Source organism: Citrus clementina, unplaced genomic scaffold (genome assembly GCF_000493195.1).
Source record: "Citrus clementina cultivar Clemenules unplaced genomic scaffold, Citrus_clementina_v1.0 scaffold_1, whole genome shotgun sequence".
NCBI classification, from domain to species: domain Eukaryota; kingdom Viridiplantae; phylum Streptophyta; class Magnoliopsida; order Sapindales; family Rutaceae; genus Citrus; species Citrus x clementina.
In genome coordinates, this window is record NW_006263303.1 from 26,135,743 (window position 1) to 26,156,954 (window position 21,212).

Consider the following 21,212-nt stretch of genomic DNA (forward strand, 5'->3'; position numbering starts at 1 on the left):
AGACACGTGTAAGTACTCAGTGTTTAAGAAAGCAAGTCCTTCTCTTACACAATCACACGTGTCACCTAAAATAAACATGTATGATGAATAATAGTAAGAATCCGGCTATATTGGAATTATTTTATAGTAAAATATTTATTTATAACAAATTTTTGACTATTTATCACTCGTTTATAAATCATATTCTACCTTGTACTACCAACCGAAAGGTGGGTTTGGTGGACCCTCAACCAATCACTTTCCAGCAGCCATAAAAATAAAATTAAAATTAATGGACCGTATGGATTCCCCATAAGCGGAGCCAACGACCCTTCCAGTCTTTGCTTCCGTGTCAATTTCCAGTTCACAATTCATTGTTGTTATACTTTTCGAATACTTCATGAAGATCAATTACACACAGTTTATGCTATAAAAGGTAACAGAAACTAAAGAAATGGCGGCAGATGGTGAGGGAGCCTCCTAATTTAGAATTTATGTTTTTCATATGTATGATTACTATGTTGCTTGTTTGTTTTTTTTTTTTTTTTGGTCTCATTAATTATTCTGGTTTATTAGCCATTTCATCAAGGTTTTGATTTGATATGGTTTATGTGGATGCAGGATTTTCTGCTGTATAGCTTTAAGAATTGAGCTAGGACGTGCCCGTGACTCTGTGAAGGCAATAATTTCAAATTAATCTGCATGATACTTGCTATTCAAAGGTACTTGTGGTTCCTTGATTTTGAGCTTTCAATTTCGGAGGGGATGATGACGAAATTCAGAATTTTTAGATTTTTAGCCCTCAAATCATTACTTGCTTGTATCATATGATATATCTGCCATTTTTTTCTGGATTCAGTGGGAAATGAATAAGAAAAAATTATTGAATTTAACTATTTCTTTGATTCATATTCAACTTTAGCCCCTCAATACTAACGATGTAATTATTTATTTATTTATTTATACATATAGTTTTTTTTCCCCCTAAAATATTTGGTTGCCCAGATGGATGATCATAGACTTGTGTACACGCTGGATGAAGCACTTACATTCATGGGGTTTGGGAAGTTCCAAGGTCTCGCGCTTGCTTATTCTGGGCTCGGTTGGTTTTCAGAAGCAATGGAGGTTATGATTCTCTCCTTTGTGGGACCTGCAGTGAAGTCTGAGTGGGGATTGTCCTCAAGTGAAGAGAGCCTTATAACAACTGTTGTTTTTGCTGGAATGTTAGTTGGCGCATATTCATGGGGCCTTATATCTGACATATATGGAAGAAGGAAGGTTTTCTTCTTTATTACATCCTGATATGTGCCCCAAATTGCTCCTTCAACCAATGTATTTTATTTTTGCATTTTCCAGGATGAGTATCCTTGGTGGAGCTTTAGTGACTTTTGTAGCTGGGTTATTAAGTGCTTTTGCCCCTAACTACATATCATTGTTGATTCTTCGTGGTTTGGCTGGTGCTGGCCTGGGCAGTGGGCATGTCTTCTTCTCCTGGTTTATGGAATTTGTTCCTCCTTCAAATCGAGGAAAGTGGATGGTCGTCTTTTCAACTTTCTGGACATTTGGGTCGGTTTCTGAGGCTGCACTTGCTTGGGTATGTTTCTATCCTTGATCATTTTGGCATGCTTGAAAATGTTGTCCGAGTGGGAGACACTTGTTGTTCAACTTACCTATGAACCAAAAGAGCCGCATAACGTCACTTATACCTTTTGTGCTTTGTCCCTTCCCAGCTAGACTTTTATAGTCCAGGTGACTTTTGCATCCATAATAGTCCCCAAATCACCAGGGTATTAAAACATATAAATATGAGCGTATAGAAGCATTGCAAGTATCAGAAAGAGAATATACATTAACATGAGGATCGTGATAATATGTGCACATTGATTTATGTGCACTCACTGAAAGATTTGGAACTTCTTACCTCGCAAATTTCTGCTTTGGTCTTTTTGGACAATAAGAAAACTGAACCCAACAAAATATTTAAATGCTTTGTATTTAAGTTTTAGGAGATTTCTATGAGAGTGGAAGGTTTCCATTTGCACTTCTATTTTATACTTTTTAACTTTATTTTTTAAGTGAAAGACTTTTTTATCGCATGGAACTTCAATATTCTGTTACTTATGTTGCAGATCGTCATGCCAATATTGACTTGGAGGTGGCTACTTGCTTTGTCTGCAATACCTGCATTTGTTCTGCTTATTTTTATTGTTTTCATGCCAGAGTCTCCAAGATATCTATGTACAAAAGGTAGAATAACTGATGCGCATAATATTCTGGATAAAATAGCTCAATTCAACCAAACAAGCCTCCCTTCTGGCAACCTTACTTCTGATGGAACAAATGATCTGGATGAAGAATTTTCTACATCAGAAGAGACTCCTCTACTCTCTTCAGCTAGAAAAAGGACCACAGTCCGCAAATCAGGCTTCTCATCCTTTCTAATGTTGTTCTCACCAAGATTTTTTAAAACAACCATTCTATTGTGGGTATTATACTTTGGCAATTCATTCGTCTATTATGGTATTGTATTGCTGGCATCTGAACTGAGCGGCAGTCAAAGTAAATGTAGCTCAAGCATCTTGCTTTCAGAAAATGTGCAGGATGCTAGTGTCTACATAAATGTATTCATCACTAGCTTTGCAGGTCTGTCGTTACGTTTCTGATACTCATTTCTGAGAATTTGTTTTGCATACATTGATTTTACATTCGATTGTCTCTAACGGTACACTTTTAATTATTTGGCAGAGCTACCTGGACTTCTTACAGCTGCATTACTTGTGGACAGAGTGGGTCGCAAGCTTTCCATGACAATTATGTTTATCTTTGTATGTATTTTCCTGCTTCCACTGGTTACACTTCAGTCCAACATTTTGCTAACAGCATTATTATCCGGAGCTCGCATGTTCTCTATGGGAACCTTTATTATCGCCAACATTTTTGCCCCCGAGGTAGGCCTATCAAACTCTTACGTGTAAGATCTAGTCGCTTAATTGTCTACACTGCTTAATGTGATATAATTAACATGCATTTAAAATGCCATTACATAGGAAACCAATTTGTTAATTATCTCTCTTCTTTTTTATGTAGATATATCCAACTTCTATGAGATCAACTGGTGCTGGAGTTGCGTATGCTGTAGGAAGGATTGGTGGTATGGTATGCCCTCTTGTAGCTGTTGGACTAGTGACTAGTTGCCATCAAACAGCTGCAATACTTCTATTAGAGGCTCTTATTGTACTTTCAGTAGTCGTTATTCTGCTTATCCCATTTGAAACCAAGGGAAAGGAATTGGTTAACACTATTGATGGTGTATCAAACTCTAAACAAGTTTTAGTTGTTGCATAACAAATGTGTACACTTTCCCATAATAAAAGAACACATTTCAATTCATTTTGCTACTGTTTCATGCTTGTTCATCAGACAGTTACTTCTTCAATTATCCGAACTTTCAAGTTATCTTTGTATTTCCGCCAGCAGAAGTTCTAATATGCGCTACATTTTTTGTCCCTTACAGTGAAAGTAGGCTAACTGATTTGTTGTGACAAAGTTGAGGTGGGGGTTCCATGAATTGAAATATAATATGGAAAAGATTATAATAATAGAGGCATCTCATCATTTTTAATTAACAAATTGTGCTCTTCTTCTCCGTAAAGCTTGGTGAGATTTGATTTAAAAGGGACGGTAGTTAGTAGTTTACTATCTCTTTTTATTCTTTATTACGTTAAAAAAAAAAGAAAAATAATAATAATAATAAAACCTGGGAACTCAAATATCATACCATTAGCCTCAAGTAATGTTGATCAAGCTAAGAAACATTCTTGAAGATTACTCACCAAAATCCCAAATCATGTTGAATATCCAATCAACAAGCATAACAGGAAGTTTTGTAGCACATCTAGTAGACAAAGGAGAAAGGTTCAAAAGTCTTAAATCATCTGACCATAGCTTGTCATTGAATGAATATTTTATACAGTACTTTAAAACCATAGGTTAGAAATAGTGAGGAAAAATATTTGATGAATTTTTGGAATAAGTCAAAACTTGGCAAGCCAGCATAGGTTATGAAGTAACGGTTGGATCACATCACATTACAATAATTGTGTTCTCAAAACCCTTGTCACGTTTTGTATCGTCAGCATTTTTTAATGTAACAAAATCTTTCCAAAATCTTTCTTTGGAATAAAGAAATCATTGCTTTGCTTTTCAACAGATAATCAAACTGTAGCCTAATGTCATCATAAACTGTTGGAAGTTGAATGAATAAGCTATTATATTCCACTGCTGTATAATATAAAATGTGTCGATGCAATCTTATAATCACAAGCGGAAAATTTTTATCTTGAATTGTATCTGCCACTGTCTCTTCGTTTTGCCATTATTATATTATGATTTGTTCATTCTTCAGCTGTGTTTTCAGGTTTGTACGACTTTAGACTATACAAGTTATGCCAATGCTCACATACAGTTAGCTGATCAGCTGAGGGAGAGAGGATTTTAATTTTGTTTCAAGCAGCCGTCAAATCTTTTTCCCGGCTCGTAGGAGGAATCTTGAGTAGAGCTGCATTCCATTTTTTAAAAGGTAAATTAACGTTTTCTTGAATTTCATGTTCTTATTTCAGTGCCTGCAATCTGAATCTTCGACTTATTAGGCAAAGAAATGAAGGTTAAGTTATGGGACTTGTTCTCATTTCTCTTCTTGTAACTTCCTAAAAAGTTTTCTTAATCAATGAAAGCATAAGAATCAAGAATGCAACTGATGGGAATTATTTTATTTTTCGCTTCATTCTCTAGATGGCTGATGAAGGCCACAGGTACACAGTGGATGAAGCACTTACCTCCGCGGGGTTTGGGAAGTTTCAATATCTTGTGTTTGCTTATGCTGGACTTGCAGTTTTCGCGGAAGCAATGGAAATCATGATCCTGTCTTTCATTGGACCAGCAGTTAAATCTGAATGGGGAGTCTCACCAAGTGCAGAAAGCCTACTATCAACCGTTGTTTTCGCGGGCAACCTAGTTGGGGTTTATTTATGGGGTCTTTTATCAGACAATTATGGAAGAAAGTGGGTATATTTTGGCTTCTTTTCATGTGAAATTGCTTCAGGACTTTTCACAAAACATGTCAAATATTTTTCACATGTAAAGTTAATTGGCAAATTTATCAGTAAGGTCTCAATTAATTCGAATCGAAATGTGAATTAATGCAGTTTTCTGAAAGTAGTGTCTTCAATGTTGGACCTCCTGAAATCAACAAGTACTTGTTTTAATCAAGCTGCTTATGAATAAACCTGGCATGTTTCAATTTTTTCTTTTCCAGGAAGGGGTTTCTTGGTATAGCAATGATAACCAGTGGAATTGGGTTATTAAGTGCATTCTCCCCCAATTACATTTCATTGGTGACTCTCCGTGGCTTAGTCGGTATTGGCATAGGCAGTGGTCCTGTATTCTCAGCATGGTTTCTAGAGTTTGTTCCTGCTGCAAAGAGAGGAATGTGGATGGTTATCTTTTCTACTTTCTGGACACTTGGATCGATCTTTGAAGCTGCACTCGCGTGGGTATGTATGTTACTAAGGCTTGAGAGTAGACAAAGAAGTTCAGAGTATTTGAAAACATTTAGGCTTATTAGTATTACATTGTTACTCCTTGTACAGATTGTTATGATAACATTGAACTGGAAGTGGCTACTCGCACTATCCTCTATACCTTCATTCGCCGTGCTTCTTTTATACAGTCTTGCACCGGAGTCTCCAAGATACTTAAATGTGAAAGGTAGAACAACTGAAGCACGCAATATCCTGGATAAGATAGCTCTACTCAATAAAGCAAAACTGCCGAATGGCATGCTTGTATCAGACGCAACTTCAAGACCTGATGAAGAACTTGCTCCTCCGGATAATACCCCTCTACTCACCTCGAGTAGAATCAGAATCACGAAGCTGAAATCGGGCTTCTCTTCGTTTCTTCTTCTTTTCTCGTCAAGATTAGTTAGAACAACTCTTCTCTTATGGATGCTGTTCTTTGGAAATTCATTCACATATTATGGGATCATTTTGATGACCTCCAAGCTGAGTAGTACGCAAAGCAAATGTGGCACAACTCTCACGGTGTCAAAAAGCATGCATGATTCCAGCCTCTACTTAAGTGTGTTTCTTGCTAGCCTGGGAGGTATTACATAACCACGTCCGGTTTCTTTACATTTTATTATTTCATTTAGCTTTCTTGTTCATGTCAGTAACAATGCATGCGGCTCAAAATTGATTTTACAGAGCTTCCCGGACTTGTTTTAGCTGGAATCATCGTGGACAGAGCTGGTCGAAAGCTGTCATTGACGATTATGCTCATCTTGGTTTTCATCTGTATTCTACCGCTGGCTATGCTACAATCCAACATTTTAATAACAGGATTACTAGTGGGAGCTCGTATGTTTGCTTTTGGAGCTTTCACAATCGCCTGTATTTTCACCCCGGAGGTATCTGAAAATTACCCACTTCACATATCTTTCCTTCATTGTAATTATGTACATCGTGGACATTTTAATTTGGTTCTAGAATGCAAGTTCTTTCTTCGTAATTTCCTTTATTATGCTCTTTTTCTTCCTTATGTGTACAGATATATCCAACTTACACGAGGACAACTGGTGCCGGAGTTGCAAACTCGATTGGAAAATTTGGTGGAATGGTATGCCCACTTGTAGCAGTTGGGCTGGTGACCGGTTGCCATCAAACAGCTGTCGTGATTCTCTTTGGTGCTGTAATTCTTTTTGCAGTAATTTGTGTTGCACTTATTCCATTTGAAACCAAGGGACAGGAGTTGAGTGACTCTGTATATGCCTAGACGGGTATCGACTTCAATCAATGTGAGCTACTGTAATAACAAATTAAGCCTTGGGAATGAATCAAATATTATTATTATTATTATTATTTCTCGTTGCGAACGGCCTCTTTTTTTAATAAAGACACCATTAAATTTTAACATTGAATACAGTTATTTTTTAATACATTATAAAATCATGCGATTTAATAGTACTAAAATTTAATTATATTAAACTACATAGTTTAAAAATATGTCCGCATAAATAAATAAATAAAGTGATCGCATTAGATAAATACTATATATACATATACATATACATTTTCAAATGAAAATGCTACCAATAAAAGGGAAAACACAATTTTTAATACACTAGTATACAATAAATATAATTTTCAACGTATGCATTTTAATGACATCTTCACTTTTAACAAAGTAAGGAGATCCTCACAAGTGAAAGACTAATATATAATTTTTTCTAGTGAAGACATTCTTATTTTATTAAAGTGAATATGTTACTAAAATATAAAAAATTGAAAACTGTGTTTTTTCTTTTTTTTACTGGCATTCTCATTTTGTTAAATTAGCGATTATATATAAACATAGATTTTGTCAGCTAGAATTACTTTAATGAAAACAAAGCCAATACAGGCGTAATGCACAATGTACCAATAACTCAATCGAAGAGGCCAAAAAGATTTCTCAGTCAACTAGTACTTTTTCCCGGATTTGTAAAATTTCAATACAAGTAGAAGATTTTGATACCTACAGGCAACTATGACTGGCTACTTTGACCTGGTGTTTGCGACTGCATTCTACTTCCTATCTCTCTTATCAACTATCATTTGAACATGTTGCTACTTCCCACAGGAGAAAAATTAATGTATCACTATATAAATATCGGGGAAAAAATTTGATATCATCATTCCCCTCAGAAGACCTCCAAAAATCATTGAGCTAATCAACACTTCACTTTGCAACTATGATCTCTGCTCAGGGTCGGGTCTCAATTGATCTTAGGCTTTGGTCGTCTTGGCTTCAACAGAACATAGAGAATGCCCAAAACAATCAAGAAAGCAGGAATTGTTGTCAAATCAAATTCCACATCTACTTTCCTATCTCTTGTGCAGTGAATTGGGTGGAGAAGGGCTATGGTTGCATTAACTTGATCAACAAACCTGCATGAGAAATGAAATTCCCATATTAGTCAAGGTCAAGTACGATCCTGTAAATTCAAGTGCTTGCCAAATTTTTCATATGCCCACAGAAGAAAAGGGGGGGCACAATAGCCATATCAAATCAATAAGCCAATTTATACAACACAATGAGCACATTTCAAATAATTGGTCTTCAGAGAACCCCAAGTAAAAAACCCGGGCATCTTTGCCAGAGTTACATCAGCCTATCTCAGGAGTGCTACTGTGTCGCCATACCCTTTCGATGCATCCTCTAAGGTATATAGCTGTCTCATGGCATCTGCATATCGCAAATCTCCAGTAACAGTTGAAATCTGAAAAGAAAAAGATAGTAAATATCACCTACTTAAAATTAAAATTTCTCTCAGAATTTTTAATAAGTGAATAAGAATGGCTTCTGATTGCTTGAGTAAAGTACAAAACAGATGTACTCACTCTTCTCCAGAGGCTAACAACATAATTATACTTGTTCACCAGCTCGCGCTCCTGAGACTGGAAGAGTTTAAATGTCTTTTCAGCTGTTTTGCATTAAGACTTCAACAACGGACACCTCAGTTCCAATACAAGAATTGCAGTGAAGTAATGTTTTTGCACAAGTCAACAAAAATAAACAACAGAGAGATTTCAGATTTCAGCTTGCAACTTTAACTTCCAATGTGTCTATGCAGATTAAATATAGGTCGAAATATATTATCTTATAATATAACACCCACGATCTCAGGCGCACTCACAGTCAGATATTCAATCACACAGCTCTATCTAGATCCAGGACAAAAAAAAAAGTTTCTAAACACGTTTTAATACATGGCACATACGAATGGCTGCCACTATAACAACATTCAAGAAAGCATATATTCGCATGTAAATGTGATAATTTATACAGATATATGGTCAATTACTACTTCGTGCTTCTTTCTCAGATGCTTTGCATTAAGTCTGAGCACGTGTGGAAACATTTGTTCTACTAGCAGCACCAAATATGTCAATGTATTTTAGAGAAAATGACACTTTAGAGCACCACAGTTTTCCCAAATTCAATTAGGTCCCTCTTTTTAGGTATCTGCCACTTCCACCCCTGCAGGTATTCACTACTGTCAGGAGGGATGCTACCTAAATTATACTACAAATGGATATGTTTATATCTCATACATTTTTCTTTTCAGGTAAACCTCAACCAAACGAGGGCCTTAACATTCATATCTCATACATGCATATATGTGTATGCATAAATTATTCCAGTTGTTTATTTGCCAACAGGTTCATACTTCCCAAAGATTGTAGGTCTGCGTGGAGCTCTTGTTTCAAATTTAAACTTTCTAAGCAAGTTTGGGGACAATATAGGTTATCCAAAAAATAAATGAAGTAATATATTAAAAGGATACTTGTACGCTCCATAAGTAGAAGATGAATGGCTGAATTGACGGTTTGTATTGACTCTTCTAGTGTTGAAATGATATAACTCCGAGCAATAGTATCAGACTGAAACTGTGATATGTGCCAGCCTTGAGAAGTGATAGAAAAAGGATTGCAACCCACAGACCATATCCAATCCTATAAAATTGAAAGCAACAGACAGCAATTCAAGATGTGAGTACAATACAGAATTCTTTTAAGCAGTATATGGGGTATCCATAAAAACCAATTCAGGCAAGCATATGAACACACCAGTCGTTCATCTATCAACAACCAAAAGCCATGTTAAAAGCATATCTAAACCAAATCCTTCACTAAAAACCTATGCGCATCAAAACCACATTAGATTCAATCGCAAGCTATATTAAATTAAATTTCATTTCGATATTCAAAGCACAGCTCAAATATCAGATGGTAACTTCGAGCAAAGATTCTAGCACAACATTACACAATTTTTTTTTTAAATTCTGAAATTATATTAATAAGAATAAAAATACAAGGTTAACTACAAATCCACACAAGCACCATGTTTCACAATTGACCCTTAAAAGAAATCCTAAGTCAGTCAAATTGGTGTTTCTAAATCAAGGAAGAAGTACAAAAATACAAAAACAATCAATTTGACTGGATGGGTAAATAAAATGTTAAGGGGTTTCTAAAGTGTGAAAGCTTGTCACAAGTCAAGTCAAAGGTTACCATCATCTAACTAAGGATGTTGATAGAACTTTAACATACTTGCCGAACTATTATGTGTTATTCTTACAAGAGTAAAATGCAAATTCAGTCCCCAATAAAGAGAAAATTATCAAAAACGAAAGATCCTGTCTTAAATTACATGGGAAAAGAGAATGGACAGTCAACAATGGCTGCAAATACCTAGACCAAATTAAGCATTTCAGTATTTGAGCAGTAAAAACAGAACACAAGTTACAGCTACATACTTTTCAAACAAGTAGCTCATGAGTCATGATGTGATCAGGTAAACTACAAATGTATCAGAGTTAAGTAATTCCATATCCTAGACAAAACATACCTCAATTGCAGTTTCATGCGCCTGACTGTAGACAAGATGAAGGGGGAGCAAACCAGCCAGATGTTCAGAAACAGAAGCCAATGCAGCTTTTATAGGACTCCTGTAAAAGAGAATTTAATAAATACAAAAGTCCCCAAGCCAGATAGTGTACCGTGAAATTTCACTCAACAGGCAACAGTGTCATTGACGGACTTTCTTGGACGACTTAAGTCTCTTCGTTTGAGTTTCAAATTCAAATGTCATATTTGAGAGAAATAGCATTACCATGATTTTAGACAAAAATTGTCTAGGATTTTGTAATTAATGACAATAACCAAAAGGCTGTTAATTAGTCTCCTCAAGTAATAGTGCAATACATTCTAAACCAAATATACAAGACATCTACAACTAGAACAATATAAATTCTAGGGCAGCTCAGAAGCTACTCTTGCGGACAATCTTCCAAGTTCCACTAGAAATTCACTCCACAGTAATCCAAAGACCAACTAGTCCAAACGAAAAGTAAGTGGACCAGCCGCTATCCAAGTGGAAATACTGTGCATTCTGAGGTGGCAAGGGAGTACCACAACAGATCATCACTTAAGCCAGCACAATTAATCTAATTTCCTTCCTCAGTTTTGATCCATAATTAAATGCTACTCCACAAAATAGTTAAATGCACACACACATGCATAAACACAAGTGGATTGAAGTAGACATTTCGTGATGCTATTCAAAGTCAGCTTAATTGAAGAATCCCAAACTCCGACAGTATCCATAAGAATGTTACCAAGACTACGCTATATAGTAACTCTGAAGAAAGAACTCAACAACAAAATTACAAACTAACCTTAAATCCCATAAAAGTGATTGCCCGTTACACTGCAGATGGCTTTCCCATGATGGCTCCTCTGACTGGACAACGATAACCATGTCAGAAAGTGCTTTCGCCTGATAATGCTTGTCAACTAATAATGGATCCCCATGGATAAACCAGAAGATTGGAACTTCCAGGGTGGATCTGCTATGTGCATGTGCCCCTGAATTATATGAAGAAAAATTGTATCGTCAACTCTAGAAGGCAAGAAAACCAAAAACCTTAAATTTATCAGTAATAAGACTTCTATGACAGGTCAGGATTTGAGGTAACAAAATTCTCCGCATACCTAACTAAAAAGAGAAAAAAAATTAACATTAAATGGAAAAGGAATGTACATTAGCATGTATATTTACTGATAAGAACAAAACAATCATGAAATTGACCAATGAACTAGTGCCATGTACATTAGAGGACAAAGAGCTTCATTGAATTCCCATGCATTCAATTAACAAAACAAAAGATCAAACCCAAAACAGTCAAGCAATGAGCCAAGTTGGAACAAATTGAATTTAAGTTGAACAAATTGAATTTAAGTTGAACAAATCTAACCGTAACCTGCCACATTGGCACATTCAGTTGGGTTAAATTTTAGGACGTCCAAACACACACCTTTCCGTCGTATTTGAGTGATTGGCTGGCCTTTATTCATTAAGATAATACATTGGGATTGTCCACCAATGCAAGAAACATGAATAGATATATTGTTTCATGTTAAATTGGGTGACGTTCAAGAAAGGGGAAAAAAGAAAAAGCAATTTAAGGAAGTAGATAACCTTTAAGAGAGTCACGATCGTTCATCCTCTGCAACTGATACTGGAGGATCACAGAATCAACATAGGAGCGGACAGTTTTTCTATACGTTCCATTCACTAGCAACATTGGAACAGCTGCTGCTCGGCGTGCCACTGAGAATGCCATTGCTAAAGCAGGATCCTCTGAAAGCGTTAACCTATAATGCTAATAAACATCAATAATACTCGGAACCATATATGTAATAGTTGAAATGAAAGACCAACTTATCACCTAGACCAAGGACCAAGAAGAAAAAATTCAATGGCAGTATCTTATTGTTAAGTTGGTCAAACATAACACCAGTGTAACCATACAGCAGATTAAATGAGACAAAAAAGACATCAGAGCGAATCAGTATCCAATGCAAAAAGTGGATATAAGGAGAGAGGGTGAAGAAAGAAGACAGTTCAGAGTGCATACATGCGTGGGCTAAATACAGGTTTCTGTGAAGGTAACAACAAAGAGGAAAGCCCATCCATTAGAGCTTTGAGATTCACAGGCAATTGCTTGACTTGTCTAACTTTCTGCATCAATAAAATTAACGGGGTAAAGATGACTGCCTGATTTTCAAAAAAGCTCCATTGAATAATCAAATAAACATCATACCTCTTGCGTGATAAAAAACAACTGAAAAGATATAGTTTCATAATAATGAAATGCACCATCAGCAATTGAAGGCGATATGATGTGTCGCATAGACCCCCACAATGTTGCACCTAAATGTGCAAGAAATGTATCCCGTGCAACTGTGTAGTTTTGAAACTCCTGCACAGATGCAATTTAGAGCCGGAGCTTCCAATGTTATACGTAAGGGCAAGACATAACTTAAAACAGTAAAAAAGTATCCAAGCCTTGCTGTGGCATACCTCATGAGTATCACTGAAAAGATTCCAGTTTTCCATTCTTCTCAAGGCCTCTATGGCCTTCCTCTTATGATTTTCGTCATATTCTTCACCTTCAAAAGACTGAAGCTCATTTTTCAAATCCTGCATTCTCTCATCGAGCTCTGAAATGATAGAGATTATGAATTGTTTCACCAACCACAATATATAAAAGAATTGCAAAAATAAACCATTTTATTGCAACAATCCTTGCATATTTCTCCAAACACGCTATTATTACTTCAAAATTTTCACTTCAATGGGACATGAATTGCCACATATCCATCTATTCTACTCAACAGATTAGAAATTCCTTAAGTCGGCAATAACAAAGGCAACATTTTAACTTCTGTTAACTTCAATTACTAGACTGTCGACTAAGTTATATAGAAGGTTAGGCATTCAAGGTTCATTTTGGGCTAAAATTTCAAGTTACAATAACCTGACCCTTTTCTAAATCATCTAGCTCTTACTTTAAAAGATTTGATGACTGAAAAAAGAGCTAAATAGACATCCGCTGCAACTGAAGGGTGATTATAAGTTAAAAGAAAACTAACAAAGTTGGCTGCTTATGCCTCCTCTCCACTAATTACCAACAGAGAACTCAAAAGAAGAAATAAATTACACACACACACGCATGCACGCACGCACATATAAAACACCTAAAAGAATATACACAAACACAGATGCTCTCAAGCAGTTGAAGTACAACCACCACAATGAGTACCTTCACAAAGAGCAAGCTTGACTTTCCTTCCTTTGCAGTGTTTGAAAGCAAAGAGCTCATAAATATCAATTTCTGCTAGAAGAATATCAATGGCCTGATGGTCTTTCTGTGACATTCAAATGAACAATCAATTACAACTGAAAATCATGCCAGAACTTAGAAACCATAAAACTAAAACATTATCTATCCACCTGGGCTCTTATAAATTTAATTTCTTTTGTATCCAATTCAACAATGTAATCCTATAAATTTCTAAGCACAGTGCCATAACTTAGAACCACAAAATACTAAAATAAACAACTCATTCAAATATGTGTAAAGCGCATTCCTACAAAGAGTAACTAGAAATCTAGGATCAAGTTATAATTATAATTCCCTTTGCAAATATTAGCAAAATACTTTCCTCAACTTCAAACACCAACAAATTTTGGACAGGTATTATGTTTATTAAAAAGGAAACTGAAATTGAAATCAGACAATTTCAGTCACTTCTTATTTCACTATATATCGCATACGTCACCAAATACTGCAAACTTCTCCTGAATGGCATCTTGCAAGCGATCTTCCGCTTCATCTTCGGAAATTTCTGGTCATAACCCAAAAAAAAAAAAAACTAAATTAATCACCAACAGAAAATCTGTGAGAACATGCACATTGAGCTCAATGATGCATGCCACCAATATCATAGAGGCTCAAAGTCTAACCAACCCAATACAAATCAACTTATTTAGCACTTCATGTATCAATTACTTGTCGTATAAATACTATGATATTATCTCAGTTTTCAAAAATGGAGAAACAAAATTCATAGAGAAAGTGAAAACAGAGCAAAGAATTCAGTACTTGGTACCGCTTTAATCATGCAAGCAATAAATATCAATATCTAATGTTGCAAACAAACATTTATGTTTTGCTGGTAATATTCCAATATCAAACCCGCATTATTTACTTTATAACTAACAAAAGATCTATCAAAGCCAAGCAAATAGCATAAGCGTGCATGCATAAAATTAGATATGTATTGGTGAACGAGAAACTATTGAAAGCACCTTCAACTGCACCAATTGTCTTCCCCACATTTGGTAAACTAAACTCTGTCCGAACACCTTCTCCACCAACAGCAGGGCCCCATGAGAAAGGACCAGCAGTTAAATCAATAAACGCCCACCTGAGACATTCCTTCAATATCAACCACTCGGTATGCTTAATTAAAGTGTGTAAGCATTTGTGTGTGATATAAGAAGAGAGAGAGAGAGAGAAACCTGTTATTTCCAATCCATGAATCAGTCAAACATTCTGCATGAAGATTGCTCAAGTCCCCAGATTTTAATTCCTTCTCAAGAAGAAGTTTCAAATCTTCATTCTTCCCTTTTAACAACTGTAAACATAAAGAGAGAAAGAATGCTTACTGAATATTAGCCACTGAAAGATTTACCAATACTTCACCAATGTGATTTTTTTACCAAGACCACACACCTGTAAAACTTTGCTCTGGATGATATCAGCAGTTTCCTTTCCTCGATAAAACTTCTCAACATTGTTAAGTGCATCTAGGCAAATATTGTACCATTCAGCCTATAAATAATAAACCAATTACAACAGCCCTTAAGATATAAAGTACAACAAAAAATGAAAATGAAGGTCAAATTTTCCTATTAAATATGCAAGACTTTTTTGCTAAGGAAACATTGATGATTTTATTTTAAACAATAAATGACAGCATGAATTATTTATAAATACACCAGGGTTTTATTATCATTCATTTTTTCTGAAAAGAAAAATAAGAGAATTCTATTAACAAAAAGAAGGCAGTTAACAGGGTTATGAACTGTAATAATTGAAGTATGATACAATAACAAGAGAATTCTCCAGATTTACAGCTCCAAGAGGGTGTGAGAGCACGCTTTCCTAAGAGTATTCTCTCTCTCTTTTGGACCTACAGAACCCTATCTCCTTCAAACATAAATATTGATTCCAGCATATCAGTTTCTTTCTATGAAAAACTATGCAATCCTCCATCACGGGAAAAAATGTTCATTTGCAGCTGAATACACAGTATTCAAGAAAACACCACTGTGAGGTAAACAAATTACTTTAAGATTATTCAACCTAACAAATTATGAAAAGAGAGTACTAACAGTATCAGTGTCCTCAGCAATCGTCCACGAAAATTTCATCATTGGATGCTTTTCATACAAAGGTCTTCTGATCTTATCAAGTGCTGCAAATGGTTTAGTATTCAAAATATGTTAAGTTTGGAAAACAATTAAAGAATCATAAATAGAACTTCAAATATCTCCCACGATAAGATGAAAATAAGAACATATTTGGATTCAGTTTCAAACCAAGAATACTCTCTGGAATATTCCCCGACTGAAGAATTTTTGTTTGCAGGTCCTTGTTCTGTTAAATAAGATAATTGTAAACAGTAGTTCTTTCAACATAAATAAGGCACGAAAAGAAAAAATAAGTGTCCTAAAATTCATAAGAGAAGCAAACGCAGCAAATTTAATAAGTGTTTAGTTTCCTGTGAAATGAACGGGCATTATGAATAACAATATGACAAATTATAAAACCTCTAAAAATGGAAACAGTAATGTAAACAGCAAAAATGATATTTAGAAGTACCTCTTTCAGAAAAGTTATTTCTGAATCAGACAAACCCCTCCTGAAAGGATTTCAAAATTAGAGATTTGCAAAAACAAAAATAAATAAACGCATACAAAATAATTTTGGAAAGAAACTGAAGGAAATCTAAAACAGTAAAACATAAAAAAAAACAGAGAATTTATGAGCAATATCATTAATCAAACTATCATGCATATAACAGCTTAAAAGAACCGCCCAGGAAGAAAAAAGATGTATAGACACACACACATTAATATTTGATTTTGGGTTGAACATATCAAACAACCTAACGAAATCATCAAACAACCCAAATGGCTCAATATCACAATAGGTTCCACATCAGCGCCATCTGGGTGTGCTATTTCTTTCAAGCTTGCAGGGTCCACATGATAAAAGGCCAACAAGGATTATAATGAACTAATTGTGGTCAAGTACAAAATCATACCAAGCTAGGAATAGGGCTTGGCATGAATTTGCAGCAAAAGTCTACCCCAATTGTCCAACTGCTGGCTTGAGGGTTTTGGCTAAGTTATTGAGGAAGCATAACAATTGAAGCCGTAGAAGAGGTAAGTAACTTCAACGAGTGATGAAAGACAACAGAGCTCTAATATCAATTGATGTAGGGCAAGAAAACTCTACTGCTAGGCAAAGAAAGAGAAAAGGAGACACTTGGGGATAAAGAAAACAACTGTGATAAGCAAGTCCCTTTTTCCTTATTCATGTCATTGCATAAGGCATATAACTGGCTGTGTAACAAATGCTTACAATAGAAACCCTTAAATTTGTATCTTGAAACTAAATGAAAATGAGGGAACAAAATCTAAATGCAATTAAAATAAAAATACACATGAAATTTAACTATATCCATAAACATAACCCTTAGTTGATTGATGAAACAATAGCCAGTAGTTCTGTTTGGACCGTGTTTTAAAAGGTGGCATACATTGTATCTTATTGGTCTCTCGTGCACTCAAAATAATTGAAAATATAAATATCATTTCAGGAGTACTTACCGATAGCCATATCTAGCTCTTTTCTCATGCTTGGGATTTAAAATGAAAATGTTATATGCATTTTCAAGCTGAAGATAGTCCACAAGGCTAGTGAAAAGAACATCCATCATACTAACATCTACTTGGCAAAGAGCATCCACATCATCCCTGTCAGCAATGAGCTAGAAGTTAATTAGTAAATTGGCAAGAGAGATAAACTTCAGAAAAACATAGCTCTGAAGAATGAAAATAATTGTTCATGCTCAGAGGAGCCATTTGATTATAAGGTTAGTTTTTTTATCCAATAGTTCAACTAGCAGCTTGAAACATATTTATCCAATCTCAGCAAAGCTCAATCTCATCACAAATCCAAGCTTATTAATGTGCAAGTGCAACTATGAGAACTTTTTATTCTTCAATTGTGTCAACCGAGTAAGGCACAAACAAAAGCCATAGGATAATAGAATTAATGTCAGAGATTAGGTGGGTGACACATTATGCATGGGCAAAACAATGAAACCAGAATGATGAAACCAAGTTATTAATGGCTGTAATAGCTTAATGATATTGTTGAAGATGAAATATAGAATAAGTTGGTCTACTCTAGTAAAGAAGTGCCCTGTTGTTTCTCTCATGGAGACAAATTATCAGCTATAGAAAAATTGCTGAAAGTCTGAAACTAACCTGTTAGTAGACACATCATCTTTGCAGGCTAAAACTTTTATGGCATGCTCAAAGACAGAAGTAACCTTTTCACCCATTTTTATGGCATGAACAGAAAAACTGCACAAGCGGTAGAAATATGCAATCATCCCAACTTGATGCATAGGAAAAATATACTATTTCATTAAGAGAAAGATAAAAGGGACGATACTTGTAATTTATGTGACTGATGGTAGGAAGGTGATGACGCTGCCCTTTATCTACACTAGTTCTGTAAAACGGGGCGAGAACTTCTCCAATTGGTGGAACTCTTGTATGTTCAAAGATGTGATCAATTTTCATGAACCAACGTTCAAGTTCGTCTGGATGAAGCTGGAAATCTGAAGAATTAAAAAGCATAAGCCATCGTTGCAACTAAAACAGGCAAATTGAAAGAAGAAAAAATACCAACATTACATACCTTGGTTACCATTTCCTTCAAATCCTATAAAAATGAAATTCACGGGAACTGGAAGATACATAGAATCTACTTCCATAAGCTTTAGGTAATTTGCAATATTACCTGAAACATGAAATAAGAGAAAATTTAAAAGGCACTGGTATTGCTCTTATCCATAGTGTGATCCTTATTTCCAAATTGATGCTGTAATAGCTTCGTTCGTGGTAGTGCATCGAACTTCAATGCAATAAAAACGTTGAGCAAGTACATCAGGCTTAATGAGCTAATGAAAGAAGCTATTCTTTCAAAAGAATTCAAATTTAAGTAACATCTCATTTTAAAATCTCAGCTGCCTATTTATAGTTAATTTACATTATAAAAGAATTGAGACAAGAAAGCACAGTTCAAAATTCACCCAAAGATTTTCATAGTTCTCATTTCAACTCAAAAAGATAAGCAGAGACTGACACAACATTCAATAGTTCCTGCATCCATCAATATGCAGCATGAACAAGAACAATACCAAAAGACATCCAATCCAAGTTTAGAGCTTTATCATAATCGATAGACATAAACGTCCAATTTTTCGAGCAAGCAACAATGTACAACAAAAGGAAAACTAGATGGATGCTTGAGTTTAAAAATAATTAATAGTAATTTGTGCACAGAGACGATAGCATTAAATCAACAATCGACAAACAACATAGAAATAACTAAAAGTATTAAGAAAATTGAGGGAAAAAGCAATCTATGGAAATGACTCAATGAACAAAGAGTTACTAGTCTTCTATATCTTCGGCGTACTTGCTCAGCAGTCTCAATACAGTTACCCCAATAATTGATCACCCAAAAGCTAGGGTGAGAATAGCAATTAGCCATTAATTCCCCAAGAATGGTCTACAAAATGGCTACCCTCAAAGATTATAAGAAAGCCCTCGAGCCCAAAGATACTTGAGAGAATTCAAAGAGAAAATATATTTAAAAAATTATTAAAAAAAAAAAAAAACTCTCTTGTTATTATCTAATTATCATGTAGACAGATATTGTTATTGTAACAGTACAAAAGACAAAAAAAGCACAACATAATTGTTGCTAACTTTAATGAAGGCCCATACAAGTTTGAGAAACTCAAATACCTACCTGCTCTGGTGTAATTGAGAACGCCCACTCTGCCAGGACTGGAAGATTGCAAATCATCAAAATCTGAAAATCATTGATCATAAAATAGCAGATAAACTATTTTCAATTAATCTCAAGAAAGGAACTTGAAAGAATCATACAAAAACGAAGGAGACATACCGCCACGTATAACAGATTCACTCCAAAATCTACTCTTCTCTCTAAGGTTAAATAAAGAGAAAACCGATGATCTGCCACTTTTGCGAGATGGAGATCCATATGAGCTGGATGCTTGGAACTAATAAAAGCATAACCCCAGAATCAGTTCTATAAGGTTCTTGGAAAAAAGATTCAGACAAAGGAAAACAATTCAAAACCATTTATCTTTAAGAATCTAGTGAATATGCCAAGAGAAGTTAAAGATTTGTTCATTAAACAAAGATAGAAGTTCAATTCAAGAAGTTCAGGAAAAACATCTGTAAAATTCATTTCCACAACATCAAAATTTATGAAATGATCTTTGATTTAAAAAGATGCACACACCTAGAACAGAAATAACTCTATCCTCACTGTTAGATATACTCTGTATCTCAAACTAGTCTTGTTTTATTCTAATTTGAACTTTGTCATGTACATGAACTGTTAGCAAGTACTCATTTAATCTACCTTCATTTTCAACTAAACAATTAAAAAATGGAATATTAATTCACAAACAAGCTTTTTTTTTTACTAGACATATGCTAGGCAATCATAATATTCTCAAACAAAAACAAGTTCTGATTTTCTAATGAAAAAAAAAAATCCAAAACAAATGCTGAAATTCAAGTTTTCAATAAAAAGTAGAAGCCAAATTAGAGAAATTCGGCATTAATTAGAGAAATACGTAAATATGGAATCAAAAACCCATATGTCATGAACCTTAAACTGGTCTAGGACAATTATATTTCAAAATCTATCCCATAAAATGAAAAAAAAAAAATCAACAGAGACATTTCAGTCTGTTGGTTTCAATATACAAGCTTAAACACATTTAGTTCTTCGATTCTGAATAATAAAATACTCGGCGAGCACATTTCGCAAACCAAAACGATGCCAGATTGTAATAGTAACGAAATTGAGATATGAACGAAGCGTAATTGACAGTAATCGAATTGGCTGATACAAATACTTACCAACAGAAGAAGGCAAATGAAAAAAGAGAAGGTGGAGATAGTATGAGATCTACGACGATCCATCTTCTTCTTCTTCTTTGACTCTCTGTTGATCAGTCCAGAGTCCACACACGCACTTCGAACAATGCTCGAATTCACTGTGCTCGCTCGCTTTGATTGTAAATTTTTACTGCGACTTGCGAGAGATGGGGATTTTGTGCGGAGGAAAAAAAAATTAAAATGTTTCAAAGTCTTTGGTATGGTTTAACAAATAGTTATAAATATTTATTTAATTTGTATCAAATTTTTTATTATTTAATTATTTTTTAATAAAATTTTTGAAGATAAAATAAATTTTTTACCTCTATTATTGAATATTTAGAAGTAGAGGTTGAAATTTTTTTTAAAATATTATTTATTTATTTAATAATTTAATTTCATTCGTTTTAAAACATAATTTTAAAAATCTTACTTGTTAAAATAATTTTATAATTTTTAATAAAAAAATTTATTAACAATCAAACAACTAAAAT

At 34.7% G+C, this 21,212-nt stretch overlaps 3 protein-coding genes across 4 annotated transcripts; 2 read left to right on the top strand and 1 right to left on the bottom strand.

Moving 5' to 3' along the window:
* The first annotated feature begins 212 nt into the window (after positions 1-212).
* On the top strand, positions 213-3,372 carry LOC18055868 (organic cation/carnitine transporter 7). The gene is made up of 7 exons (XM_024178042.1): positions 213-415; positions 601-701; positions 985-1,253; positions 1,336-1,573; positions 2,109-2,622; positions 2,725-2,927; positions 3,067-3,372. Exons 3-7 carry the CDS (start codon positions 985-987, stop codon positions 3,322-3,324), a joined length of 1,482 nt encoding a protein of 493 aa, XP_024033810.1. The 5' UTR covers positions 213-415; positions 601-701; the 3' UTR covers positions 3,325-3,372.
* Positions 3,373-4,149: 777 nt separating this feature from the next.
* LOC18055869 (organic cation/carnitine transporter 7) lies at positions 4,150-6,862 on the top strand. 2 transcript variants are annotated; one of them, XM_006453086.2, is made up of 6 exons: positions 4,150-4,558; positions 4,771-5,039; positions 5,294-5,531; positions 5,628-6,141; positions 6,243-6,445; positions 6,586-6,862. In XM_006453086.2, the coding sequence occupies exons 2-6, from the start codon at positions 4,771-4,773 to the stop codon at positions 6,808-6,810; spliced, it is 1,449 nt and encodes a 482-aa protein (XP_006453149.1). In that variant the 5' UTR covers positions 4,150-4,558; the 3' UTR covers positions 6,811-6,862. The 2 variants fall into 2 exon arrangements, with proteins under 2 accessions (XP_006453149.1, XP_024033811.1); XM_024178043.1 differs by lacking the exon at positions 4,150-4,558 and adding an exon at positions 4,582-4,642.
* Positions 6,863-7,440: 578 nt separating this feature from the next.
* Positions 7,441-20,919, bottom strand: LOC18055870. Its single transcript, XM_006453087.2, has 25 exons — positions 20,701-20,919; positions 19,709-19,826; positions 19,550-19,612; positions 18,431-18,532; positions 18,182-18,350; positions 17,992-18,090; positions 17,329-17,475; positions 16,316-16,355; positions 16,033-16,090; positions 15,826-15,908; positions 15,164-15,262; positions 14,950-15,065; positions 14,737-14,855; positions 14,203-14,273; positions 13,688-13,793; positions 12,946-13,085; positions 12,686-12,844; positions 12,500-12,603; positions 12,061-12,236; positions 11,258-11,447; positions 10,429-10,528; positions 9,365-9,533; positions 8,418-8,500; positions 8,220-8,296; positions 7,441-7,964 (listed from the first exon to the last, which is right to left on the bottom strand). The coding sequence occupies exons 1-25, from the start codon at positions 20,761-20,763 to the stop codon at positions 7,793-7,795; spliced, it is 2,823 nt and encodes a 940-aa protein (XP_006453150.2). The 5' UTR covers positions 20,764-20,919; the 3' UTR covers positions 7,441-7,792.
* Positions 20,920-21,212: the final 293 nt, after the last annotated feature.